The sequence below is a fragment of the Enhydra lutris genome, unplaced genomic scaffold (assembly GCF_002288905.1).
Source record: "Enhydra lutris kenyoni isolate GAN:26980312 unplaced genomic scaffold, ASM228890v2 scaffoldscaffold26, whole genome shotgun sequence".
NCBI lineage: Eukaryota > Metazoa > Chordata > Mammalia > Carnivora > Mustelidae > Enhydra > Enhydra lutris.
This window is the reverse complement of record NW_019154110.1, coordinates 24,719,804-24,747,795: the sequence shown is the minus strand read 5'-3', so window position 1 is coordinate 24,747,795 and position 27,992 is coordinate 24,719,804. Positions and strand designations below refer to the sequence as shown.

Sequence of the window (27,992 nt, the reverse complement as noted above, 5' to 3'; positions counted from 1 at the left end):
GATATTTTGGTGCCCAGCCTTTTTCCTATCTCTCGCAGGATCACGGTTAATCTCGCGATATTTGGGAAGTTCCGGTGGGAAGATGGCGGCGGCCGGGAGCACCCTTCTCTTCTTGCCGCCGGGGACTTCAGACTGAGCCTTCCCGGGAAGAGTGGGGACGGCTTGTGCCCTGCGTCCCGGGAACCCGAACCAACTTGGTTCCCTCGTTAGTGGTGGGGAAGGGCTTATCCTCTTGTGTAGGACTCAGTACCTCCCCACAGTCAGGATGAAGGCTCAGGGGGAAACCGAGGGTGAGTGACTTGAGGGGGAAAGCAGGGGGCGGGACACAGCTTGGGGGAGCCAATCTGTGAGAGGAGCTGGGGGGCAGATGCTTCCGCGAGGGCAACGCTCCCGAGGTCGTGGAGTCCAGGAGGCGGGATAGCTTCTGACTGTGCCTTCTTTGGTGATCGAGGGCTCTGACTTTGGTGTGATGCGGGCTCTCAAGTTCTGTGAAGGTTTCCTGCTTAGCTAGGGACAATCAGTTGGGCCTCAGGACATTTTTAGCCTAAAGTTGATGGAAGACCAGGCCAGTGAATCTAAAACTTGCTTACACCTCGCGGGTGTCAAGTATTGGAGGATGTTTTGGTATGAGTGAAATGATTAGGACCTCATGATTTTAAAACCCACTAGTTTCATAGCATGTCACAATGTTCAGATCTTGTATCACACTGTATATTTGTAAAATGCGTTGCTTTTCATCCTTTCAATGGCTGGACTAACTCATAACTGCTGAAAAACCAACTTTTCTGTGGAACCTTACTTAGATTCTCTAAAGTTCTACACTCTTAAATGCTTCCTTAGCATTTTGGATATAGATCTGTTAATAAGGATCACTGTATTAATGTTTACCCATCGGTCTTCTCCACTTTCAGCTTTGTTAGTTAGATCAGGGAGCTTGCCTTACTCATCATTGTGTAGTCCCCTGGCACAAAAAGTGGTAGAGCATTCGTGTAAAGTAATTATCATCAGGCTTTTTGAGGAAAAGGGTGGTGGGGAGTGTATTTTAAAGGAGAGGAAAAAGAAAGGTTTACTCCTTGGGTGCACGGGATTGGTGAGTGTAAAATGGAAACTGGATGAGGCAGAAATTTTGTCTAATTTGCCGATTACTGTATCCCCAGCATATAAAATAATGCTTGAATGAGTGAGTCTTGAAAGTGGAATTGTCAACAATGTGTCCAGAACTATAAGCTGGCTGAAACAGCCTCCAAACTGGTTTTCCAGAAGATGAGGACATTGGAGGAAGGAATTTGAATCTTGATTTAGAAAATGTCACTGCTTTGACTGTGATTGCTGATATTCTATTCATCTTTCTTTTTTTTTTTAAAGATTTTATTTGTTTGACAGACAGAGATCATAAGTAGGCAGAGAGGCAGGCAGAGAGAGAGGGAAGCAGGCTCTCTGCAGAGAGCCCGATGTGGGGCTCTATCCCAGGACCCTGGGACCATGACCTGAGCCGAAAGCAGAGGCTTTAACCCACTGAGCCACCCAGGCGCCCCTCTATTCATCTTTCAATGCCAACATCACCAGTCACCTTTTCTGTAACATCCCCAGGACTGATACTGAACTTTTTCTTTTTTGCGTTTCAATTGTAATGTGTCTGTTTTTAACACCGTATCTCATTTTTGCTTTCTGTGATGGTTATTTCCACTTTAACTTATGCACATCTCCTCACAGATACCATCTCAGGGGTATTGTGTGTTTTTGTATTGCCAGTGGTCTCTAGAACAGGTTCTTGTTTATACTAAGAAGTATAAGAATTAGAGGAAGGATCAACTGTATTTCAAAAGTAAAAATTTTAATTAAAACTAATTCAATAAAGTAATACAAATTCAAAAATAAAAAATCAACTAAATTTCAGTAATGAAAATTATAATTCAGTAATAAAAATTAGGAGGGCTGGAGAGTACAAGAGTTGTTCAGTCCAGGAAACTGAGGACTTTTCTACCTTTCTCTAACCTCTGCTGGAAATTCATCTTTTAGTCATTGACATATTCCGTATCCATATAGTTCTAGTTTGATTTCAAACTGGTAAAATTAAAATGGCAAATATAGCCTGTTCTCTTTCTTTCTCTCTCTCTTCCTTTCTCTCTGTCTGTCTCTTTTTCTTTCTTAGATTTTATTTATTTATTTGACAGACAGCAAGAGAGGGAATACAACCAGGGGGCATGGGAGAGGGAGAAGCAGCTTCCCGCTGAGCAGGGAGCCTAATGCGGGGCTCCATCCCAGGACCCTGGGATCATGACCTGAACTGAAGGCAGACGCTTAACAACTGAGCCACCCAGGCGCCCCTACAGCCTGTTTTCTTGATAATACTTATACACGAATCTCTTAGAATTATGTTAAAAAATTAAGAAAGTCTGTATTTCACATTGAAAACCAACTAACTATAGTAAGGCCATGTATGCTCTACATATATCATGCAAGGGATTTCATGCATTATCATGTAATGATTTTGTCACTAAACGTAGTCTTAATCCTGAAACATAATTAGAGGTGGTTCTTTTTTTGGTTTTCATTAAAAGACTGAATAGAAATCATTTATATTCTGTGGTGTTCATTTGATTAGACCCCAATTTCCGTGTCTTCTTATTAAAACTAAAGTATTTGTATATTTTGAAGTAAATGGTATTAAAAAATATTTTCACTGAGTTTGTTACCAGGATGAAGTATGTGGGGGTTTTTTGCAAGTAAAATTGTGGAGGGTCTTGAAAGAAGAATTTCTAATGCTGTTTTCTGATTTATATCATAGAGTCGGAGAAGCTGAGTAAGATGAGTTCTCTCTTGGAACGGCTCCATGCAAAATTTAACCAAAATAGACCTTGGAGTGAAACCATTAAGCTTGTGCGTCAAGTCATGGTGAGGATTATGCTGGTGGATAAAGTGTCGTGCTTAGATAATTATTTAATAAGCTAAGCTCCCTGTGTAGATTTTTTCCAGATTAGTTATTATAGTATGTCCTCAGTTTTTTGTCTATTTGTTTAAGAGTGAGTGTGAGAGCATGAGAGGGCAGGGCGGTGCGAGGGTGGGAGTTTCAGAGAGAGGGAAAGAGAGAATCTCAGGCATGCTCTGTGCCCAGTATGGAGTCTGATGTGGGGCTCAATTTTTTTTAAGACTTTATTCATTTATTTGACACAGAGAGATCACAAGTAGGCAGAGAGGCAGGCAGAGAGAAAGAGGGAAGCAGGCTCCCTGCTGAGCAGAGAGCCCAATGCGGGGCTTGATCCCAGGACCCTGAGATCATGACCTGAGCCGAAGGCAGAGGCTTGACCCACTGAGCCACCCAGGTGCCCCTGTGGGGCTCGATTTTATGACCCTGAGATCATGACCTGAGCTGAAATCAAGAGTCAGATGCTTAACTGACTAAGCCATTCAGGCACCCTCAGCCACTTGATTCTAATGAGATGGTAATTTCATTGTATCTGTACTACTAATAGAGTTTGCAATTGATTTTTTTTTTTTTTTAAGATTTTATTTATTTGGTGGAGGGGAGCTGCATAAGCAGGGGGAGCAGCAGAGGGAGAGAGAGAAGCAGGCTCTCTGCTGAGCAGGGAGCCTGATGTGGTTCTGGATCCCAGGACTCTGGGATCATGACCTAAGACAAAGGCAGACGCTTAACCAACTGAGCCACCCAGGTGCCTTGCAGTGGATTTAAAAAAACAAAACAAAAAAAAAGATTTATTTAGTTTAGAGAGCTTGTGAGCACGGGGAGAGTGGAGGGGGAAAGGGATAGGGAAAGAGAGGGTTTTTTTTTTTTTTTAAGATTTTATTTATTTATTTGACAGATCACAAGTAGGCAGTGGGCGGGGGGTGGGGGGGGAAGCAGGCTCCCCGCTGAGCAGGGAGCCTGATGCGGGGCTTGATCCCAGGACCTTGAGATCATGACCTGAGCTGAAGGTAGAAGCTTAACCCACTGAGCCACCCAGGTGCCCAGGGAAAGATAGTCTTAAGCAGGCTTTGTGCTGGGCTCTATCTCACTGAGATCATGATCTAACCTAAAAGCAAGAGTTGGATGCTTAACTGACTGCACCACCCAGGCACCCCTAGAGTTTGCAGTTGGTTCTTAATTAGCTTCACCTGTTCACTCTAACTTTTCCTCTATAGTACTACTTCTTGAGTCATTTACCATTATGGGGAGCCCTTACGTGAAAGTTAAGTGGAAGACGGTGTAGGGACTGGCTATTAAAAGTTCATCCAGGGCGCCTGGATGGCTCAGTTGGTTGAGCGACTGCCTTCAGCTCAGGTCATGATCCTGGAGTCCCGGGATCGAGTCCCGCATCAGGCTCCCAGCTCCACGGGGAGTCTGCTTCTCCCTCTGACCTTCTCCTCGCTCATGCTCTCTCTCACTGTCTCTCTCTTCTCTCAAATAAATAAATAAAATGTTTAAAAAAAAAAAACTCATCCATAATGAGTCCAGTGGTAGTCAAATGATGAGGAAAACTTTACTTCTTTTTTTTTTTTTTTTAAAGATTTTATTTATTTATTTGACAGAGATAAAGAGATTACAAGTAGGCAGAGAGGTAGGCAGGGCGGGAGGCGGGGGAAGCAGGCTCCCCACTGAGCAGAGAGCCTGATGAGGGGCTCGATCCCAGGACCCTGAGATCATGACCTGAGCTGAAGGTAGACGCTCAACCCACTGAGCCATCCAGGTGCCCTGGAAAACTTTACTTCTATGATTTGACCTGGGCGATGGTTGTATGGATGTGTTCACTTTGTGATATTCATGGATCTCTTCACTTAAAATTCATATACTTTTTATATATATATTTTATACTTCAATGAAAGTGCCCCCTCCTCCCTACCAAATCTTACTTTGGATCCAGAGTAAATTCAGTTTAGTAGATTCATTAGTGTTTAAAATGATCATATCAGTATAGCCCTAGCAAAAGAACTAAATTTGCTGTCAAAAGGCCTATATTTGAGGTACTTACTACCTATGTGACTTTGAACAAATTATTGACTCTCTGAGTTTCCTCATCTGAAAAGTAGAGGCACACAGTACCGTTTACTTTTCCACATAGTTTTGTTGTAAGAATCAAGTGAAATAATGGATATTATAGTTTATATTGCTAAAAGAGTTCTGTAGGAGTGCCTGGGTAGCTCTATGGGGTGAGCATCTGCCTTCGGCTCAGGTCATGATCCCAGGATTGAGCCATATGTCAGGCTCCCTCTCCCTCTGCTTGCTGCTCCCCCTGCTTGTGCTGTGTGCATTCTCTCTCTCTCTCTGTCGAATAAATAAAAATCCTTAAAATAATATAAAAGATTTCTGTAACTGTAAATTTGAGAAATGTATATATATCTTCTGGCTGAGGATTATGTACATAGAATGTGGCTTTTTGTTTGTATTATTTTGTTTAATGCCTTAGATAAAAGAATGGCGGTTTTTCCAGTCTGGGGGTTCAGAGGTTGTCATTTTTATACTACCAGGTAGCCATATTCTACTTTGAAATACGGTCTGTAAATGATATTGTCATTAGAGAGACATCATGAGATAGAGGAATTCCAGGTGGTTACTAAAATCCTCTCATGGGGAACCAGTGTTTGGTTTGGTTACCATAGCTTCCGCTGTCTACTTCTCGCTTTGCATATTCAGATACCTAATTTTTTTTTAATACTTTTTTTTTAAAGATTTTATTTATTTGACAGAGATCACAAGTAGGCAGAGAGGCAGGCAGAGAGTGAGAGAGGGAGGAAGCAGGCTCCCTGCCAAGCAGAGAGACCCTGGGATCATGACCTGAGCCGAAGGTAGAGGCTTTAACCCACTCAGCCACCCAGGCGCCCCACCTAATTTTTTTTTTTAAGATTTTATTTATTCATTTGACAGAGATCACAAGTAGGCAGAGAGGCAGGCAGAGAGAGAGGAAGGGAAGCAGGCTCCCCGCTGAGCAGAGAGCCCGATGTGGGGCTCGATCCCAGGACCTTGGGATCATGACCTGAGCTGCAGGCAGAGGCTTTACCCCACTGAGCTGCCCAGGTGCCCCTCAGATACCTAATTTTATTGGTGTATTGAGACTTTGGAAGTTTTCAACAATTGTCCTAGTAACAAAATGTCAGTAGACTAAAATGGAAATCAGATTGTCCATTTATTAGTTTACCACAGAGGGTTTATCTTTCCACTTAGAAAATATTGGTATTCACTGTCCAGAGCAACCCCTTATCTATTCAAGGTACAAGGGAAGCCCTGTTATTAATTCATCAGATGTTTGTTTTGTGAAGATGGAATGAGAACAAAGAGATGGATTTAGGGCATAGAAAAGCCTGAAAAACTATTGTTGTATCATGAAACTTTTCTCACATTTTTAGGGACTGGAATGTTGTGCAGAGAGAAACTTCCTTGGATAGGGTTAGAAAAACTGTCAAATCTTTTGCTCTTCGGGAGTCCCTTTTTCTAGACTACACATTCTGTTTCTTAGAGTCAGTACAATTTTACTGAGGTTTGGTTTTATTAGATTACATGCAAATCACCTTATTAGATTCAGGAATTTCCAAATATCCTGAGCCACGTCATTTAACTGACTAAACTTAGGATGTAGTTACTTTTGCAGGAGGCTGATCTCATTTATTATATTTGATTCTTCCTAATTTTTGAAGATTTTATTTATTTATTTGTCAGAGAGAGAGAGTGAACACAGGCAGACAGTGGCAGAGGGAAAAGCAGGCTCCCTGCGGAGCAAGGAGCCCGATGCGGGACTCGATCCCAGGACACTGGGATCATGACCTGAGCCGAAGGCAGCCGCTTAACCAACTGAGCCACCCAGGTGTCCCTGTTCTCCCTAATTTTTGATTCTTCCTAATCTAAAATAAGATCTGGGCATACCTTTTTCTACCTTGTATATGGATATGGAAGTATCCATGTTTATGAACTTCTCTTTGTGGGTGAATGGATAGAGTAAAAGGGGTCTATAGATTATCTTGAGTATATAGAGTATATAGACTATAGTGTTTGGTCTGTAGATTATCCTGAAACATTACTACTAGGAGAAGTACATTTACCTGAAACACTGTGGACTTCGTTAATTTCTACCTCAAGTGTTTTCTTAACAGGAGAAGAGGGTTGTGATGAGTTCTGGAGGGCACCAACATTTGGTCAGCTGTTTGGAGACTTTGCAGAAAGCTCTCAAAGGTTTGTAATATGAAATATGCTTTGAAATATGTTTTTGAAATATGCTCTCTTAAAATGTCCAATATAAAAAGACTGTTTTATACTTAATAGAAAAAATGTAAATTGAGATAGATCTACTTTCTATGTTAGGTATTACTCTTGCTTTCACTATGGAGTTGAGATTAGCTCTTACCTGAACTTTTTTTTTTTTTAAAGATTCTATTTATTTATTTGAGAGAGAGTGAGAGAGAGCATGAGAGGGGAGAAGGTTAGAGGGAGAAGCAGACTGCCTGCAGAGCTGGAGCCCGATGCGACACTCGATCCCAGGACTCCGGGATCACGACCTGAGCCAAAGGCAGTGGCTTAACCAACTGAGCCACCCAGGCGCCCCTTAAATGAACTTTTGAAAGATTTTTTTTTTTAAGATTTTATTTATTTATTTGACAGACCGAGATCACAAGTAGGCAGAGAGGCAGGCAGAGAGAGCGGGGGAAGCAGGCTCCCCTCTGAGCAGAGAGCCCGATATGGGGCTAGATCCCAGGACGCTGGGATCATGACTCGAGCCGAAGGCCACCAGGTGCCACCAGGTACCCTGAAAGATTTATTTTTGATCCATCTTGGAGGCTGGTAGAGATTCAGAAGTTAATGATGGAGGGTAACTATAAGATAGCAGGGAAAAGGGCGCCTGGGTGGCTCAGTGAGTTAAAGCCTCTGCTTTCGGCTCAGGTCATGATCCCAGGGTCCTGGGATCGAGCCCCGCGTCGGGCTCTCTGCTCAGTGGAGAGCCTGCTTCCACCTCTGTCTCTGCCTTCCTCTCTGCCTACTTGTGATCTCTATCTGTCAAATAAATAAATAAAATCTTAAAAAAAAAAAAAAAGATAGCAGGGAAAAGTTCTTTTTTTTCTTCACATGTTCTCTTTTAATTAACTCACGGTAAGAAGATGGACATTTAAACTCTAATAAAAGAGTTTTACATTGTTTATGGACAGTGTTTTCAGGGAAGGAAATAAAATTTAAATCATGAGCTTGAATATTCATACTTAAAATTATTAGTTCTGTGTATTTTCGGGGAAAAAATTAAAAACCAATTTTACTTTGATCCATCACAAATGAACCTGATTCAGTTGAATATTGTTTTTTTCCCCCCTTGGGTTTCCTTTGAAATCTCGAGTCTGAGAGTGGGTTCCTACAACCTTCATCGCCCCTTCTAACATTTCCTTCTCTAATGGTTAATAATCCTTGTTTAGTTCATCAGAATGTAGAGGATCCCACTTTTGCTTTTTCCATCTCAACAGAGTGTCTCAATGTTGAAAAACTCTGGTAACCCTTCCCAGTCCGTGGAAATAACCATAGTATACAGAGGCAGAAGCTGGTACTTTTTTTTTAAATTGTGGTAAAATATACATAACATAAACTTCACCATTTTAACCATTTTAAGTTATAGTTGAGTGGCATTAAGTACATTCACATTGTGTGTAGCCATCACCACCGCTATCCATCTTCAGAACTTTTTCATCTTCCCAAGCTGAAACTCTGGACTCATTAAACAATAACTTCTTTCTCCCTCTCCTCAGCTATTGATTACCATCATTCTACTTTCTTTGAGAATTTTTTTTTTTTTTTTTAATATTTTATTTATTTATTTGACAGAGATCACAAGTAGGCAGAGAGGCAGACAGAGAGAGAGAGAGAAGCAGGCTCTTGGCTGAGCAGAGAGCCCGATGCGGGACTCGATCCCAGGACCCTGAGATCATGACCTGAGCTGAAGGCAGCGGCTTAACCCACTGAGCCACCCAGGCGCCCCCTTTCTTTGAGAATTTGTCTACTCTGAATACCTGATATAGGTGGAATCAAACAGTATCTGTCCTTTTGTGACTGGCTTTTCAGTTAGCATACTGTCTTTAGTGTTCATTCATGTTGTGGCATGTGTCAGAATTTCCTTTTTTTGAAAAAGCTAAATAACATTTTTATGTATATACATTTTATTTCTTCATTTCATCCTTGAATGGACATTTGGTTTGTTTTCACCATTTGGCTATAGTGAATAATGCTGCTATGAATATTTTAACTTTTTAAAAAAGATTTTATTTATTTATTTGTCAGAGAGAGAGGGAGCACAAGCAGGAGGAGCGGCAGGCAGAGGGAGAAGTAGGCTCCCTGCTGAGCAAGGAGCCCAGTGCGGGACTCGATCCCAGGACCTCAGGATCATGACCTGAGTCCAAGGCAGGCAGATACTTAATCACTCAGCCACCCAGGCATCCCTTGAATATTTGTTTTAATGCTGGTTTGGTTAATCTTCCTTACTCTAGCGTGAACAGATACATGTGTCTTTTTGAAGTTAAAGATAACTTATCCCAAATGAGCAATGCAGAAGGGAGAGGAGAAAGGTCCAATAATTTTTTCAAATAGAGGTCTTTTTTTAAATAAGCCCCCCCAACATGGGGCTCAAATTCACGACCCCAAGATCAAGAGTCACATGCTTTACCAACTGAGCCAGCCAGGCACCCCTCAAATAGATCTTTTTTTTTTTTTTTTTTTTTGACCCTTTTTACTGCCTAGGTCATAGCTGAGTCTTACTAATGAACTTGTACAAATTATAAGCATTTGAACTATTGAATGTAATGGCTTGGAAGGATGGATATAATCCTTAGGATGTTTCGGTCTTTGAAGAATAAAATTTAAGTTATTTGGAGCATTTTGGTGATTTCCCTTTTTTACCCTTTCCTAGTAACATCTTTACCAGCAATGACTGACCGCTTAGAATCTATAGCAAGACAGAATGGGTAAGTAGTTTATCTTCGGTAGAAGTATTTAACTTAGTGTTGACTTTGGGTGGCTTTATTTGTGTCTTCTATTAATTTTTGTTTTGATTTGTTCCTGCTAGACTGGGCTCTCATCTCAGTGCCAGTGGCACTGAATGTTACATCACGTCAGATATGTTCTATGTGGAAGTGCAGTTAGATCCTGCAGGACAGCTTTGTGATGTAAAAGTGGCTCACCATGGGGAGAATCCTGTGGTATGTGTTGTTGATATTTCACTGGAATCTGTGGGGTTTACTTAGGGACATTAATTTTAAAATGAATTGTTGGGGTTTGAAATAGCTTGGGTTTAGATTTTTTCATGAGCCACTGTAGTGATGGTGTGATGGGCTATAATACCCATAGCTCTAGAATTTAGAATAACATGGGTCCATCTCTGACATCATCCAAAGGCTTTGACAAGTGGAGACACTAGAGGAACGCTTTTCATTTCATATCAACAAACATGAGCCGCAGTTGAACAATAGGTGCTGGGGATACAAAGTTCCTTAAAATTCCTGTCCTCAACGAGCTAATAATCAAGGACAGATAATCTTACACATAACTAACGTCTCTGAAAAAGCCTGTAATAGAGATGAATGTTTAACGTGTATAACCAGACAGTTGAATATGGACTCCAAGGATGGCATTAAAAGGAGGTCCTAATGTTCTAATAGTTGTTGAAAGTTGATTTCTTTATAAACTAGATCATATATTTTGATCTTTAATTTCCCACCCCAACCCTATGGTTTACTAAGTAGGAAGAAGATGCTTTTTGCTATCTTAATATAAGGATTTTCTGTAGTTTTAATGTTTTTGTTATAAAGCATGTGCTTTTAACAAAAGAGAAAAATTTTTGATGTCTTCAGAGGCCTTAAAGTAGTTTAAAGTTTTAACATGATTTCTTTAATTTCAGAGCTGTCCAGAACTTGTACAGCAGCTAAGGTAGGCAAATGACATTTATATTCTGATATTGACAGACAGTGCTCTTCTTTATAGCTAGTCTTGAGGCTGATCAGAAGTTACTCTCCTGAAGAAAATATTTATTTTCTTGGATCAGGATTTTTCAGAGTCTGTATTTGTTCACCTTCAGAATTGACTTACCTTGGGTTTTTTTTTTTTTTTTTTTTTTAAGATTTTTATTTATTTATTTGGCAGAAAGAGAGATCATAAGTAGGCAGAGAGGCAGGCACGGGGTGGGGAGCAGGCTTCCTTACGGAGCAGAGAACCCGATGTGGGGCTTCATCCCAGGACCCTGAGATCATGACCTGAGCCGAAGGCAGAGGCTTAACCCACTGAGCCACCCAGGCGCCCCTTACCTTGGCTTCTTAACCTGCTCCATCTATCCCAGGGTTTCTCAGCCTTGGTAGCATTGACAGTTTGGATTGGAAAACTCTTTGCTCTAGGGGGCTACCCTGTGCATTGTAGGATATTTAACTGCGTCCTTCATCTCTCCCCACTATTTGCCAGTAGTATCTCCTGACGTGTGACAATCAAAAATATCTGTCAATATTTTCATATGTTCCCTGGAGGACAATCACTTTGGGTCGAAAACTACTGATCTAGCCTCAAGAATTCTGTGTGCAACAAAAATAAATAGAACCTAATTATTGAATCAGAGAAGTCTTGAGAAAATTGAATCTATACCACGGAAAGAACTTTTTTTCACTTTGAGAAAAATTGTTTTCCATTTAAGGTATATGTGTGATAAACTCCCATCTTCTACTACTTCACATAGTAGAAGTGCCAGACTTCAAGAGTTTCTTAGTAGTTGATGGTATTTCCCCCTGGATTATCCTTTTCTTTTAAAGATTTTTATTTATTTATTTGACAGAGAGAGATCACAAGTAGGCAGAGAGGGAGGCAGAGAGAGAGAGAGAGAGAGAGAGAGAGAGAGGAGGAAGCAGGCTCCCCGCCAAGCAGAGAGCCTGATGCCGGGCTCAATCCCAGGACCATGGGATCATGACCTGAGTCAAAGGCAGAGGCTTTAACCCAGTGAGCCACCCAGGCACCCCTATCCTTTCCTTTTAAGTCGAGTAGAAATTTACTTTCTGGGATTTTGAGAAAGTCATGATATCAATTTTATGTCTTAAATACAGCAAAATTTTTAGATACTACATGGAGATGGCTTAAGATGTTAATGTTGAGGAAATAAGTTTTATACTTGGCCTTTGCAGTGATCATTTTAATGTATTCATAGCCAAATGTGCCAAATTTGAACCACTTTTTAAAAGTTGGCAACATAAAAACAACCCTTGTATGAGTTCATTGAATCAGTTAAGTCTAGCAAAGGTATGTTGCCAGAATAGTCCAGAAAGCCAGTATTTCTAGTTCTAATCTGAAGTCGGAAACTGCACCAATTTATGAAGTGGTGGTGTTTTAAAGTTAATTTGTAAGTATGTTTTGAAGTGGGAAGCTCAGAAATAATATTAGCCTTTACATGCTATTTTTAGGCACTTGATACAGATAGTGATTTTAAGGTAGGGGGTATTTTTGCTGCTGCTCTTGTTTTGTTTTGTTTTACTGTCTTCATGGCATTTTGGGCGCTAAGTGTTCAATTTTTGCTCAGTAAATGCCTGACCAAATATCTGACATTGTTAGGGCAATTTAGCTTTCAAGAGGTTTTTTTTTCCTTTTTTTTAGTTTGAAAAAAGATACAGAGAATTAGAATTGTTGAGTTGTGTTGGATTCCTGAGCCTGCCCACAGAACCCAACTGACTAAGAATCCAAGCCTGAATATTGAGTTCTAGGATGCAAGGGGTCTAGGTAGTAGTTTCTTTTTCCTGGAGCAGGTCTAGTCATACAAACATTTTGTGGTTTGCCTCCATAGTACTCATCTCCTTTACTCTAGGTCTCCCTTCTCTCTCCAGGTGTTCATTTTCCTCTCTGCTTTTAGGTTGCCATATACATTCATGCAAATGTTCTATCTTCCCCATTTATTTATTTCCATTTCCTCTCCAATCAAAAATTTGTTTTCCTCATGACATCTAGTCATTTTAGTTACATATAAGGGGAAAAGAAAGTGATTTATTTCAACCAAGTCTCACTGGTTAGGATTGAATTATTGGAGTATATGAATTATTAGGTCTTTTTGACTGTCTTTTATAGTGCTTACGAGTACCTTCTCTAAATAAATGGGATAGAGAAAGGAAATAATTTCATTTTCTTTTGTTACTTTTGATTGATTCTAGAAAACTTTGGGGAGAAAAGAGTAAACCAAATTATTAAAATTAGTTTTAGGTAGCCATGATTTTTGGCGTTTTGCATTAAGATTGAGTAGTAATTGTATGTTTTATTCTCTTCCCTCTCCCCCGAACTCCTTATAGGGAAAAAAATTTTGATGAATTTTCTAAGCACCTTAAGGGTCTTGTTAATCTTTATAACCTTCCAGGGGACAAGTAAGTATTTTTAAATTTTTTTGCTTTTGTTGGAAAAATCAGTATAGATGTAAAACTATTTTGTGCTTGGAAATTTACCAAGTCTTCTGCCCTATCTTATTTGTGATTTCTTTTCATACTGACAACCTATAGCTTCCAACTTTATATCTTTCGAAGGTATTTGAAGTAAATAATTTCTGTATTAATGGGTATAATGCTAAAAGAGACCAAATCCTTGAGATGTCTTCAACAATATTGATTTTTAAGCTGAAAAGTAATTAGTTGTGGAACTGGCTCATCATTTTTATTTTTAACCTACCTGGGATTCTGTTAACTAGCCTGGCTCTTTCAAACAGATTTGCCCTCTAGGCTATGTTAATGTTTGTTTGTATGTATGTGTAAGTATATATTTTTCAACTGTTTGACTCTTGTTCTCTTCATCTACGTTCTAGCAAACTGAAGACTAAAATGTACCTGGCTCTCCAATCCTTAGAACAGGACCTATCTAAAATGGCAGTTATGTATTGGTAAGACAGGCTCAAGTGTCAATTCCATATGACCCTCTGGATACTTTGTTCTCAAAGTTCTTCAGCTAGGGGGTTGCTAGGGTACTATATTACCTTACAGCTGCATAATATTATGTATTTTACCTATATCGTTTATCTTGCCCATCTCCTTTTACTTCCCAAATGATTGCATTTCATTTTATTAGTATGTCTGAGTTGTTGGTTGATACTCTATCAGTTTTATTTGAAGACTTGTCAAACCCGGCCTCACATCTGATAAATAATAGTCTAGTTGTAATTTTTGTTCACCATATTACAAACTGGTTTATACTTGTAAATAATCCCTTTACCTTGAAAGTGAAATATAATTGTTATATGTCCAGTTATAGAACAACTTATTAAGATAGTATTCTAAGACTTTTAACAGCTTCTTATTAGGGCATTGTGCACTAATACCTTTAGGGCTTTAATACAAGCAAACATAGATCATTTGTCTCACAGGAAGGCAACTAATGCTGGTCCCTTGGATAAGATTCTTCATGGAAGTGTTGGCTATCTTACTCCAAGAAGTGGGGGTACGTGATCCTACTTTGCTTACTTTGAAAAATATTTATTTATAAAAGATTTTATTTATTTATTTGTCAGAGAGAGAGAGTACAAGTAGGGAGAGCAGCAGGCAGCGGGGGAAGCAGACTGCCCGCTGAGCAGGAAGCCCAATGGGGGGACTTAGTCCTAGGGTCCTGGAATCGTGATCAGAGCCAAAGGCAGACGTTTAACCAACTGAGCCACCCAGGTGTCCCAATTTCATTTTATTTTTTAAAGACTTTACTTAGGGGCATCTGGGTGGCTCAATGGATTAAGGCTTTGCTTTCATCTCCGGTCATGATCTCAGGGTCCTGGGATCGAGCACCGCATCGGGCTCTCTGCTTAGGAGGGAGCCTGCTACCCCCTCTCTCTCTGCCTGCCTCTCTGCCTACTTGTGTTCTCTGTCTTGTCAAATAAATGAATAAAATCTTAAAAAAAAAAACTTTATATATTTGTCAGAGAGAGCGAGAGAGAGCGTGTACACAGGCAGGGGGAAGGAGAAGCAGGTTCCCTGCTGAGCAAGGAGCCTGATGTGGAACTCCATCCCAGGACCCCAAGATCATGACCTCAGCTGAAGACAAGACACTTAACCGACTGAGCCATCCAGGCTCCCCTATTTATTAATTTATTTTTAAAGATTTATTCATTTATTTGAGAGAGACACAGAAAGAGTGTGCAAGTGCATATGCGGGGGAAAGGGCAGAGGGAAAGGTAGAGAGAATCTCTAGCAGACTTCCTGCTGAGCACGGAGCCAAGATCATGACCTGAGCGGAAATCAAGAGTCAATCACTTAACCCACTGAGCCATCGAGGCACCCTGAAAAATGTAAAAATGTTTTATTTTAGTTAAGGAGTCATTACATTTATACCTTGAGTTATAAGCAGAGGGAGAAAATTACCAGTCATTTGTGTATTTTTAAATGGTTTCTAAGGTGTTAATACCTGCCTTCCCCCAGTTACATTATTATTATTATTATTATTATATATATATTTTTAAATATTTTATTTATTCAAGAGAGAGTGAGTGAGAGAGAGCATGAGAGGGGAGAGGGTCAAGGGAGAAGCAGACTCCCACTGAGCTGGGAGCCCGGACTCAATCCCAGGATGCCAGGATCATGACCTGAGCCAAAGGCAATCACTTAACCAACTGAACCAACCCAGGTGCCCTCTACTCCCGTTACACTTTTAAACTCTGAAGTAAATTATTGCTACTAGATTCAATATTTAGGCTTCCATCGTATTTCATAAGTTGTTTTGGAGCATATGAAATTACTTTCTCATATACAGTTTTGTAAAAATGGGAACATTTTTGTTTGCAATTTACCTAATAAAAATAGTGATGTTTTATTTTGTGTAGGTCATTTAATGAATTTGAAGTACTATGCCTCTCCTTCTGACCTGCTGGATGATAAGACTACATCTCCCATCATTTTGCATGAGAATAATGGTAAGACTTTAACTGAAAAGCAACTGAAGGTTTTGTTCAGTGTTTTAAAAATATTTAAAATAATTTAAATGCCTGAGCCTGGCTGTGTATTTCCTGATTTGCTACTTCGTAATAAGTTTGCCATAAGTTACCAAAGTTTGCTGTTCCTATCAGATTTTGCATCTGATTCACATACACACACACTCTTAAGTATATATACATGTATGTGTACATACATAAAATAATAAAAGTTTAACAGGTGCTTTTGAACAAATAAATGAATGAATGAAAAGGTATAAACCATTTGACTTGAAATAATCCCCTTTAATCATTACTTCAAAGGTGAAGAGATTAGCCAACTCACTAAAGAATACAATAATGAATATTATTTTCTATTTGCATTTTTTATTTTTTATTATTGTTTTTTAAGATTTTATTTATTTGAGAGACAGAGATCACAAGTAGCCAGAGAGGCAGGCAGAGAGAGAGAGGGGGAAGCAGGCTCCCTACAGAGCAGGGAGCTAGATGCGGGGCTCGATCCCAGGACCTTGGGACATGACCTGGGCCAAAGGCAGAGGCTTTTACCCACTGAGCCACCCAGGTGCCCCTCTATTTGCATTTTAAAAATTTTATTTCTTTTATTTCTTTTATTTCTTCTATTTATTTTATTTCTAATAAAAAAAATTTTATTAGAACAAAGGGGAAGCCCATTGTGGGGCTTGAACTCACAACCCTGAGGTTAAGACCTTAGATGAGATCAAGAGTCAGATGCTTTACCAACTGAACCACCCAGGCACCCCCATTTGCATTTTAATACACTGAAACAGTGAGAAACAGCTTAATACTTCATTTGGTCCCTTTGTTGTAACTTAAGTCATTGACTATCCTATAATCATAATTCTACTTAAATGCATTCTGGAATTGGAGAAAATAATTAAGTGTTGATAATGAGCCTTTAAATTTTTTTTTTCTTTGGACTGCATTGTTTCCTATATTTTGTTTTATTTACTGACAGAAACATTGGTTGTAGAGGTATTATCTGGCAAATTAGGGCTGACAAATTAGGAGAAGTTAGCCTGATTTTTGCTTTTAAATGTTAAGATCCTTGTAATTTGTGTTACTTTGGATAATATTCTTTTTCTTTCCTATTCTCAGTTCCTCGATCATTGGGCATGAACGCATCAGTGACAATCGAGGGAACGTCTGCTATGTATAAACTCCCAATTGCACCATTAATTATGGGATCACATCCAGTTGACAACAAATGGTAAGTTAAGTATAATCCTAGCAAAGTTCATTTTTTCAACTTCAAGCCCAGTATGAAACAAGTATTACTTTGACTTGCCTCTTTCCTCACTTGACTTTCTAGAGATTGACTTTTTATTTTATCCATTTAATTTCTCTTTTCATCATCTATTTGAATGTTCCTCTGTGAAGTCTGTTTATAGAACACATTGTTTATCCTGAGAGAGAAAGAGAAGAACTGTACTACTTCTAATTCCACCAGTTTAATGACTGCTTTTTTTTCTTATGTTGATCATGGGACTTCTGTTGATTGGAGTACTAACTAGAGACTCAAGATAGATGCTTGATTAAATACTTTAGGGTTAATAAATAAGATGTTTTGCAACTGGGGGAAGAAAGTTGAAAGAGTGAACTTTTTTATGATTTATTTATCATTTATTTATTTGAGAGCACGTGTGTGCATGTGTGCACACTAGCAGGGAAGAGGAGCAGAGGGAGAAGGACAAGTAGACTCTGCACTGAGCACAGAGTCCGATGCTGGGCTCATTTCGGAGCTTGATCCCATGACCCTGAGATCATGATTTGAGCTGAAATCAAGAGTCAGGTAGAGGGGCACCTGGGTGGCTCAGTGAGTTAAGCCTCTGTCTTCGGCTCAGGTTTCAGCCCTGAGCAGCCTCAGCCCGGTATTGGGCTCTCTGCTCAGCAGGGAGCCTTGCTTCCCCCTCTGTCTCTCTGCCTGCCTCTCTTCCTACTTGTGATCCCTCTCTCTCTGTCAAATAAATAAATAAAATCTTGAAAAAAAAAGTCAGATGGATGCTTAACTGATTGAGCCATTCAAGTGCCCCAAAAGTGACCTTTTTTAAACCTTTTTAAAAAAATTTTTTTTTTTTTAAAGATTTTATTTATTTATTTGACAGAGAGAGATCACAAGTAGACAGAGAGGCAGGCAGAGAGAGGGAGGGAAGCAGGCTCCCTGCTGAGCAGAGAGCCCAATGTGGGACTCGATCCCAGGACCCCGAGATCATGGCCCGAGCCGAAGGCAGCGGCTTAAACCACTGAGCCACCCAGGCGCCCCTAAAAATTTTTTTAAGTAATCTCTACACCCAGTGTGGGGCTCATACTCATGACCTCAAGACCAAGAGTCCCATGCTCTAGCGACTGAGCCAGTCAGGTGCCCCAAAAGAGTGAACCTTTTTTTTTTTTTTTTTTTTAAAGATTTTTTTTATTTATTTGACAGACAGAGATCACAAGCAGACAGAGAGGCAGGCAGAGAGAGAGAGGGAAGCAGGCTCCCTGCTGAGCAGAGAGCCCGATGCGGGACTCAATCCCAGGACCCTGAGATCACAACCCGAGCTGAAGGCAGCGGCTTAACCCACTGAGCCACCCAGGTGCCCAAGAGTGAACCTTTGATAGGCTTTTGTTAAATGATATGGGCATGTCTAAGAATGGGTGTTTAGATTTTTCATTTTTATATGAAGTCAAAATCCAACCAACCCCCTCCTTTTTTTTTTTTTAGGACCCCCTCCTTCTCCTCTATCACCAGTGCCAACAGTGTTGATCTTCCTGCCTGTTTCTTCTTGAAATTTCCCCAGCCAATCCCAGTATCTAGAGCATTTGTTCAGAAGCTTCAGAACTGCACAGGTGAGTTTTAAGCATCAAGAACTAATTCTTGTTAAAAATTGGAAAAACAAATTTCAAATTCAGATGATCTTAGATTTTCAGTCTTGGCCTCAAAGAAGTACTGATGGGTATAAATGTCATGGTGCTTTGTACTAGTAAATGCTCAGTAAGTACTTTTTCAATAAATGGATGAATGAAATAGAAGTCATGAAGGGAAAACTGAGCTGTCAACATTTTGATGTTATTGTGATCATTATGTTGATCCTTATTTTTCCAGGAATTCCATTGTTTGAAACTCAACCAACTTATGTACCCCTCTATGAACTAATCACTCAGTTTGAGCTGTCAAAGGACCCGGACCCCATACCTTTGAATCACAACATGCGATTTTATGCTGTAAGTAAGGATCCATAGATTGTTGTAGGTTATATTTGAACCTATGATCAGAATCTTCCTTTATAGGATTACTGAGGTCAGAAATGTTCTTTTGGACTACTGGATCATGTCCTAGTTCCTCATTCAGGCAGGAAATTACAGAAATTTCTGAAACATACTGAAGAAAAAGAACATGAGCTTCCAAGTCAGGAAGTAACAGTGTACATTTCATGGCCAACATTTCAGATGAAAGTCTCTTAATAGTATCCTGAACTTTTATAAGTTTGTAAGTAGCTGTTAATAATTCTTAATGTATAATTCTTTCAAGTGTCATGAGCTTTAATCTGAAAACATCTTTCAGGTACATACAGAGAAGGAAGTGCTAGAATGAAGAAAATAAGGAGGGTTCCAAAACCTCATCTGGACTTGAATTTATTTCAGTGTTTGAGGATAGTCTAAAGTAGTAGTTCCCAAATTCTGATTGTGTTACAAATATATTATATAAGGTATTTTATTAAAAATAGGGATTTTGCACTTATGGTTTAGGGGCTCTTTTATATAGATTTTTATATAGTTTATAATTTTGTTAGGTTAGGAAACCACTGATAGAACATTTATAGAAAAGGGGTCTTTTCGGCCAAGTGAGTAATTGGCCTTTACAATGTTAGCTGACGAAAGAATTCACTGGGGAGTTTTACTAATCACTGAGAAACTGCTGCTGATTTTTGAGGAGTAGGGGTTTTTCCCAGGATATTTTGTGGTTGGAGCACGATGGGTGAGTAAATAGTGCTCATTTCCTTTGTTCTTTTTGTCCAGGCTCTTCCAGGTCAGCAGCACTGCTATTTCCTCAACAAGGATGCTCCTCTTCCAGATGGCAGAAGTCTACAGGGAACCCTAGTTAGCAAAATCACCTTTCAGCACCCTGGCCGAGTTCCTCTTATCCTAAATCTGATCAGACATCAAGTGGCCTATAACACCCTAATAGGAAGTTGTGTCAAAAGAACTATTCTGAAAGAAGGTATTGCCTTTCCTTTTGATATACCTACTGGCAAATGGAAACTGTTTGTTCTCATGGTTCTCTAATTTGGTGGCTTATCATATCTCCTGTGGAGCTTTTATAACTGGTTTCCATTTGCAAGTGAACTGAATTAGAACCTCAGTGGGAGGAGTTGGGAATCTAGTTTAAGCTCCACATATAATTAGGATGGAACTAATCCATAAATTGGCATTTGGAAACCACTGTTTTTTGTTTTTTTTTTTTTTATAGTGGACTTAACTCTTTTTCTGCATACAGTAATATAATTAGGTACCTACAGGCCTGAATCTTACAATAGGTATAGAAGGTAGAACTTGGGATGCTTTGGGAAGAGATGATTTCTTTTTCTTTCTCTCTCTCTCTCTCTCTTTCTCTCTTTCTTAAGGAATCTCTAATTCATAACCCTGAGATCAAGAGTTGCATGCTTTGCCAGGTGGCCCAGAGACGATTTCTTGAGATTTAAATTTTAGGTGGTTATGATAGTGCTTGCCAGCTTTTAGTCCTGCCTGAGTGTTTCCTGTCCCCGTTCTTTGGGGAACTTAAGCATATAGCTTAAAAAGGGGTAAGACCCATGCCCTTTTCTTTTTCTCCTAAGATTCTGGAATGCTGATATTTTTCAAACAGTCTGCTGTTAGAATCCCTGATGAAACTTTTAGCTGCTCTAATGAACTGTAGTTAATTTTTTTTTTTAAGATTTTATTTATTTATTTGACAGAGAGAGAGAGATCACAAGTAGGCAGAGCAGCAGGCAGAGAGAGAGGGGGAAGCAGGCTCCCCGCCGAGCAGAGAGCCCGATGTGGGGCTTGATCCCTGGACCCTGAGATCATGACCTGGGCCGAAGGCAGAAGCTTAACCCACTGAGCCACCCAGGCGCCCCTGTAGTTAATTTTTTACCTTAGTTATAAAGCACTTCAGTGAGAGAGCTGTATTAGTGTGAATGGCAGGCAAAAAAGAAACAAAGAAGGCAAATCAGGAGATCTCTTTTTTGGGAATAAGAATTGTTTTAGAGGGGTGCCTGGATGGCTCAGTCAGTTAAGTGTCTGCCTTCAGCTCAGGTCATGATCTTGGAGTCCCAGGATCGAGCCCCATGTTGGGCTCCCTGTTCAGCAGGGTATCTGCTTTTCTGTCTCCCTTTGCCCTTCTCTGCTGTGTTCTCTCTCTCTTGCTCACTTTTTCAAATAAATAATAAAATCTTAAAAAAAAAAAAAAAGACTGCTTTAGAAATGAGAAATATTAGAGAGAGTAATGACACTGAGTGTGTGCAAGTTTGCTTATGACCTTTCTATTTCATGTATTTGAATCCTGGGAGAATTCTCCAAGTAGTTTGAGGGCATCTGGAAATAGTTTTTGTAAGATAGTTATGAAGTTAGTCCTGCAAGATGTGTGCTTTTTCCCAAGAAAGTATGTGATCCTTTTCTCTGGGCTGCCAGTATGTTTGGCTTAACGACCTATGATGATAGTTAGGTATTATAAGTGTATTTGGCATAAGGATGTTATTTTATTTATTTACTTACTTTATAGATTTTTTTTATTTTAGAGAGACCGCAAGCAGGGAAAAGGGCAGAGGGAGAGGGGGAGAGAACCTTCAAGGAGACTCCCTTCAGAGCGCTGAGATCATGACCAGAGCCAAAATCAAGAGTTGGCTGCTTAACCAGCTGAGCCACCCAGGCACCCCATTGATATGATTTTATTTTTTTTAAAGATTTTATTTATTTATTTGACAGAGAGAGCACAAGCACGGGGAACAGCAGGTAGAGGGAGAGGGAGAAGCCAGCTTGTGATCTGTCAAATGAATAAATAAAATTTTTTAAAAAAGATTTTATTTATTTGACAGACAGGGATCACAAGAAGGCAGAGAAGCAGGCAGAGAGAGGGGGAAGCAGGCTCCCCGCTGAGCAGAGAGCCCGATGCAGGGCTTGATCCTAGGACCCTGGGATCATGACCTGAGCCGAAGGTAGACACTTATGACTGGGCCACCCAGGTATCCCTGGGATTTAGTTTCTAAGGAGACAGAATTTCGTTCTGTATACTTAGGGATTATTATTTACTAGTGTCTAGTCTTTTATCTGGTTGATTATTTTATGATCCTTTACTTTGCCTTTTAGATTCTCCTGGCCTCCTCCAATTTGAAGTATGTCCTCTCTCAGAGTCCCGTTTCAGCATATCTTTTCAGCACCCTGTGAATGACTCCCTTGTGTGTGGTGAGTTGTGAGGGGGTTAGCACTATTCTTAGGGCAGTGGTTTGGTCCGTTTATCTTCTTTTTGAAGTCAAAAACTGAATTTCTCTCAACTCCTATATATTTTGTCTTTCAGTGGTAATGGATGTGCAGGACTCAACACATGTGAGCTGTAAACTGTACAAGGGGCTGTCAGATGCACTCATCTGCACAGATGACTTCATTGCCAAAGTTGTTCAAAGGTAGCACACTGGCCCTTTTCCATCAGAGTCCCAAAATGCTGTTTTGAGTATCAGAGTGAATGGGAATTTAGGAAGAAAGAATTTAGTCACCGCTTTGAATTCACCTTTCTCTGCTTTAAGATTCAAAAGCATTGTGAGCTTTGATTATCAGAGTAATAGGAAATAATTATCAGAGTAATAGGAAATAAGGTAGGTAACTTTAGGTCCAGTGTTAAGGTTGTTTTAGGAGGAGACAGCTGAAATAAGATGTAGGGTCCTCCCCCCCAACTTTGCAACAATTTTTAACATATGTAGTATGTCAAATGTTGGCATGTGGGAAGATAGGTAAGCCAGTCAGCTTCCCAGAAACATTAATATGTAATTTTGGATTTTTCTAGAGTAGGTACTTGTGGTCTGTTTTGTAAATAAATTTTATTGGACCATAGCCCCATCTGTTCATTTATATATTATCTGTGCCTTTTTTTTTTTTTTTTTTTTTAAGATTTTTTTTTTTTTTAGAGTGAGAGAGTGTGCGGGGTGGGGAGGGGCAGGGGAGAGAGAGAATCCCAAGAAGACTCCCTGCTGCATGGAGAGTCTGATTTGGGGCTTTATTTCAGGATTTCTGAGATCATGACCTGAAGTGAAATCAGGTCAACTGACCAAGCCACCCATGCGTCCCTATATATTGTACATGGTGCCTTTTTTTATTTTCCCCCCATGGTGCCTTTTGAACTAAGATGGCAGAATAGTTGGACAGAAACCATGTGATATTCAAAAGCCTAAAATATTACTATTTGGTCTTTTAAGAAAGGTTGCTAAAATGTTCTAGAGCAGAATGTTTTAGAAAATACATTATTAAATTTATCTGTAAGATAGAAAGTGCTTTGCTTTAAAATAATCAAGATTTTATACCAATAATAGCATTTTTCACAGAATAGGTTTGGGATGATCTTAGCCATTATGGTTTAGAATTTGTTGGCTCAAGGGATTATCCTAGTGGTTCATTAATTAAGAGAAATAGCAATTCCTATTAATCACATGTGAAGCCCCAAAGGAAGGCATTTTCTTACTGAGTTCATTTTTTTTTAAAAGATTTTTATTTATTTATTTGACAGAGAGAGAGAGATCACAAGTAGGCAGAGCAGCAGGCAGAGAGAGAGGGGGAAGCAGGCCCCCTGCTGAGCAGAGAGCCCCATGCAGGGCTCAGTCCCAGGACCCCGGGATCATGACCTGAGCTGAAGGCAGAGACTTTAGCCCACTGAGCCACCCAGGCGCCCCGTCTTACTGAGTTCATTATTATCAGTCTTCTTTTAGTTCAGTATGACATCTAATTTAGACTCTTGTTTATGTTTGTGGTTTGGTTGGTTTTTGGTAGTGCTTCAAAAGAGGTTTTGAGATTGCCTACTGATACAGATTCTGTTTAGAATGAATTTGCTCAAAGCTCTGGCATTTTATTTTATTTACTTATTTTTAAAATTTATTTATTTTTTAAAAAAGAATTTATTTATCTGACAGAGAGAGACACAGTGAGAGAGGGAACACAAGCAGGGGGAGTGGGAGAGGTAGAAGCTGAGCAGGGAGCCCAACGTGAGGCTCAATCCCAGGACCCTGGGATCATAACCTGAGCCGAAGGCAGACACTTAACTGGGCCACCCAGGTGCCCAGCTCTGGCATTTTATAGAACTATTTCTGCCTTTCAGGTTATTTGCCTTACCTGAGAATTGCGTATTGCAAACCTCTGAGGGCATATCTGAATCTTAGGCAGAATTAAACCCTGCTTTCCCAATAAGAATTGTTTTCCTTTAGCAGCTAATACACTGCTAATTTTGTTTTTTCTATCTTATCTTACAGATGTATGTCCATCCCTGTGACGATGAGGGCTATTCGGAGGAAAGCTGAAACCATTCAGGCCGACACTCCAGCACTGTCACTCATTGCAGAGACAGTTGAAGACATGGTGAAAAAGAACCTGCCCCCGGCTAGCAGCCCAGGGTATGGCATGACCACAGGCAACAACCCAATGAGTGGTACCACTACACCAACCAACACCTTTCCGGGGGGTCCCATTACCACCTTGTTTAATATGAGCATGAGCATCAAAGATCGGCATGAGTCGGTGGGCCATGGGGAGGACTTCAGCAAGGTGTCTCAGAACCCAATTCTTACCAGTTTGTTGCAAATCACAGGGAACGGGGGGTCTACCATTGGCTCGAGTCCGACCCCTCCTCATCACACGCCGCCACCTGTCTCTTCGATGGCCGGCAACACCAAGAACCACCCGATGCTCATGAACCTTCTTAAAGATAACCCTGCCCAGGATTTCTCAACCCTTTATGGAAGCAGCCCTTTAGAAAGGCAGAACTCTTCTTCCGGCTCACCCCGGATGGAAATATGCCCGGGAAGCAACAAGACAAAGAAGAAGAAGTCATCAAGATTACCACCTGACAAACCCAAGCACCAGACTGAAGATGACTTTCAGAGGGAGCTATTTTCAATGGATGTTGACTCACAGAACCCTATCTTTGATGTCAACATGACAGCAGATACGCTGGATACGCCACACATCACTCCAGCTCCAAGCCAGTGTAGTACTCCCCCAACAACTTACCCACAACCATTACCTCACCCTCAGCCCAGTATTCAAAGGATGGTCCGACTATCCAGTTCAGACAGCATTGGCCCAGATGTAACTGATATCCTTTCAGACATTGCAGAAGAAGCCTCTAAGCTTCCCAGCACTAGTGACGATTGCCCACCCATTGGTACCCCTGTTCGAGATTCTTCAAGCTCTGGGCATTCTCAGAGTGCCCTCTTTGACCCTGATGTCTTTCAAACCAATAATAATGAAAATCCGTACACAGATCCAGCTGACCTAATTGCAGATGCTGCTGGAAGCCCTAGTAGTGACTCTCCTACCAATCATTTTTTTCCTGATGGAGTAGATTTTAATCCTGATTTGTTGAACAGCCAGAGCCAAGGTGGTTTTGGAGAAGAATATTTTGATGAAAGCAGCCAAAGTGGAGATAACGATGATTTCAAAGGATTTGCATCTCAGGCACTAAATACTTTGGGGGTGCCAATGCTTGGAGGTGATAATGGGGAGACTAAGTTTAAAGGCAACAGCCAAGCTGACACAGTTGATTTCAGTATTATATCAGTGGCTGGTAAGGCTTTGGGTCCTGCGGATCTTATGGAGCATCACAGTGGTAGCCAGAGTCCTTTATTGACTACTGGGGACTTAGGGAAAGAAAAGACTCAAAAGCGAGTAAAGGAAGGCAACGGCACCAGTAATAGTAGTCTGTCAGGGCCAGGATTAGATAGCAAACCAGGGAAGCGCAGTCGGACCCCTTCTAATGATGGCAAAAGCAAAGATAAACCTCCAAAGCGGAAGAAGGCAGACACTGAAGGAAAGTCTCCGTCTCACAGTTCTTCTAACCGACCTTTCACTCCACCTACCAGTACAGGCGGATCCAAATCTCCAGGCAGTTCAGGAAGGTCACAGACTCCCCCAGGTGTTGCCACACCACCTATTCCCAAAATCACTATTCAGATTCCTAAAGGCACCGTGATGGTGGGCAAGCCCTCCTCCCACAGTCAGTATACCAGTAGTGGTTCTGTGTCTTCCTCAGGCAGTAAAAGCCACCATAGCCATTCTTCCTCCTCCTCTTCCTCATCTTCTGCTTCCAACTCAGGCAAAATGAAAAGCAGTAAATCAGAAGGTTCATCAAGTTCCAAGTTAAGCAGCAGTGTATATTCTAGCCAAGGGTCTTCTGGATCTAGCCAGTCCAAAAATTCATCCCAGTCTGGGGGGAAGCCAGGCTCCTCTCCTATTACCAAGCATGGACTGAGCAGTGGCTCCAGCAGCACTAAGATGAAACCTCAAGGGAAGCCATCATCACTTATGAATCCTTCTTTAAGTAAACCAAACATATCCCCTTCTCATTCAAGGCCACCTGGAGGCTCTGAGAAGCTTGCCTCTCCAATGAAGCCTGTTCCTGGGACTCCCCCATCCTCTAAAGCCAAGTCCCCCATCAGTTCAGGTTCTGGTGGTTCTCATATGTCTGGAACCAGTTCAAGCACTGGCATGAAGTCATCTTCAGGGTTAGGATCCTCAGGCTCATTGTCTCAGAAAACTCCCCCATCATCTAATTCTTGTACAGCATCTTCCTCTTCCTTTTCCTCAAGTGGTTCTTCCATGTCATCCTCTCAGAACCAACATGGGAGTTCCAAAGGGAAATCTCCCAGCAGAAATAAGAAGCCGTCCTTAACAGCTGTCATAGATAAACTGAAGCATGGGGTCGTCACCAGTGGCCCTGGAGGTGAAGACCCAATGGATGGCCAGATGGGGGTGAGCACAAATTCTTCTAGCCATCCAATGTCCTCCAAACATAACATGTCAGGAGGAGAGTTCCAGAGTAAGCGTGAGAAAAGTGATAAAGAAAAATCCAAGGTTTCCACCTCGGGGGGTTCAGTGGATTCATCTAAGAAGACCTCAGAATCAAAAAATGTGGGGAGCACAGGTGTGGCAAAAATTATCATCAGCAAGCATGATGGGGGTTCTCCCAGTATTAAAGCCAAAGTGACTTTGCAGAAACCTGGGGAGAGTAGTGGAGAAGGGCTCAGGCCTCAGATGACCTCTTCCAAAAACTATGGCTCTCCACTCATCAGTGGTTCCACTCCAAAGCATGAGCGTGGCTCTCCTAGCCATAGTAAGTCACCAGCATATACCCCCCAGAATCTGGACAGTGAAAGTGAGTCAGGCTCCTCCATAGCAGAGAAATCTTATCAGAACAGTCCCAGCTCAGATGATGGTATCCGACCTCTTCCAGAATACAGCACAGAAAAGCATAAGAAGCACAAAAAAGAAAAGAAGAAAGTAAAAGACAAAGATCGGGACCGGGACCGGGACAAAGACCGGGACAAGAAAAAATCTCATAGCATCAAGCCAGAGAGTTGGTCTAAATCACCCATCTCTTCAGACCAGTCCTTGTCTATGACAAGCAACACAATTTTATCTACAGACAGGCCCTCAAGGCTCAGCCCTGACTTTATGATTGGGGAGGAAGATGACGATCTTATGGATGTGGCCCTGATTGGCAATTAGGAACCTTATTTTTTAAGACAAAAATGGCCAGAGAAAAATTAATAAGTTTATAGGCAAACCACCATAAGGGGTGAGTCAGGTCTGATTTTGTGTTCAAGAATCTTAAATGGCATGGCTTTGACACCGAGCTGGGTAAATTTAGAAAGGCATAGCCAGGCCCTACTAAAGAGACCATAGGGTTTGATTTTGGTTACCAAGAATCACTTTTTCCTTTGCCAGAGAAAAAAGAGGAAAAAAAAAAAAGTTAAAATACTTGCTTATGAATGGGAGGGGGTGGGTGGGGCATAGGGAGAGGGAAGGGTGGGAAACAGTTTTGTGGGAAATATTCATATATATTTTTTCTCCCTTTTTCCATTTTTAGGCCATGTTTTAACTCATTTTAGT

At 40.8% G+C, this 27,992-nt stretch overlaps 1 protein-coding gene across 1 annotated transcript; it reads left to right on the top strand.

Annotated features, from left to right (window-relative positions):
* The first annotated feature begins 75 nt into the window (after nt 1-75).
* LOC111151572 (mediator complex subunit 1) lies at nt 76-27,861 on the top strand. Its single transcript, XM_022509644.1, has 17 exons — nt 76-290; nt 2,789-2,895; nt 7,081-7,159; nt 9,867-9,921; nt 10,023-10,155; nt 10,854-10,882; nt 13,264-13,335; nt 13,767-13,841; nt 14,322-14,395; nt 15,762-15,851; nt 16,986-17,097; nt 18,592-18,716; nt 18,973-19,091; nt 19,887-20,088; nt 22,212-22,307; nt 22,420-22,525; nt 24,356-27,861. Exons 1-17 carry the CDS (start codon nt 266-268, stop codon nt 27,606-27,608), a joined length of 4,752 nt encoding a protein of 1,583 aa, XP_022365352.1. The 5' UTR covers nt 76-265; the 3' UTR covers nt 27,609-27,861.
* Nucleotides 27,862-27,992: the final 131 nt, after the last annotated feature.

What these genes read in the sequence shown, in the direction of transcription:
- LOC111151572 (XM_022509644.1), top strand. Translation starts at nt 266, where the DNA reads ATGAAGGCTCAGGGGGAAACCGAGG. An exon ending in GAAGCTTCAGAACTGCACAG is followed by an intron (nt 18,717 to 18,972) that starts GTGAGTTTTAAG and finishes TTATTTTTCCAG; the next exon opens with GAATTCCATTGTTTGAAACT. An exon ending in AAGAACTATTCTGAAAGAAG is followed by an intron (nt 20,089 to 22,211) that starts GTATTGCCTTTC and finishes TTTGCCTTTTAG; the next exon opens with ATTCTCCTGGCCTCCTCCAA.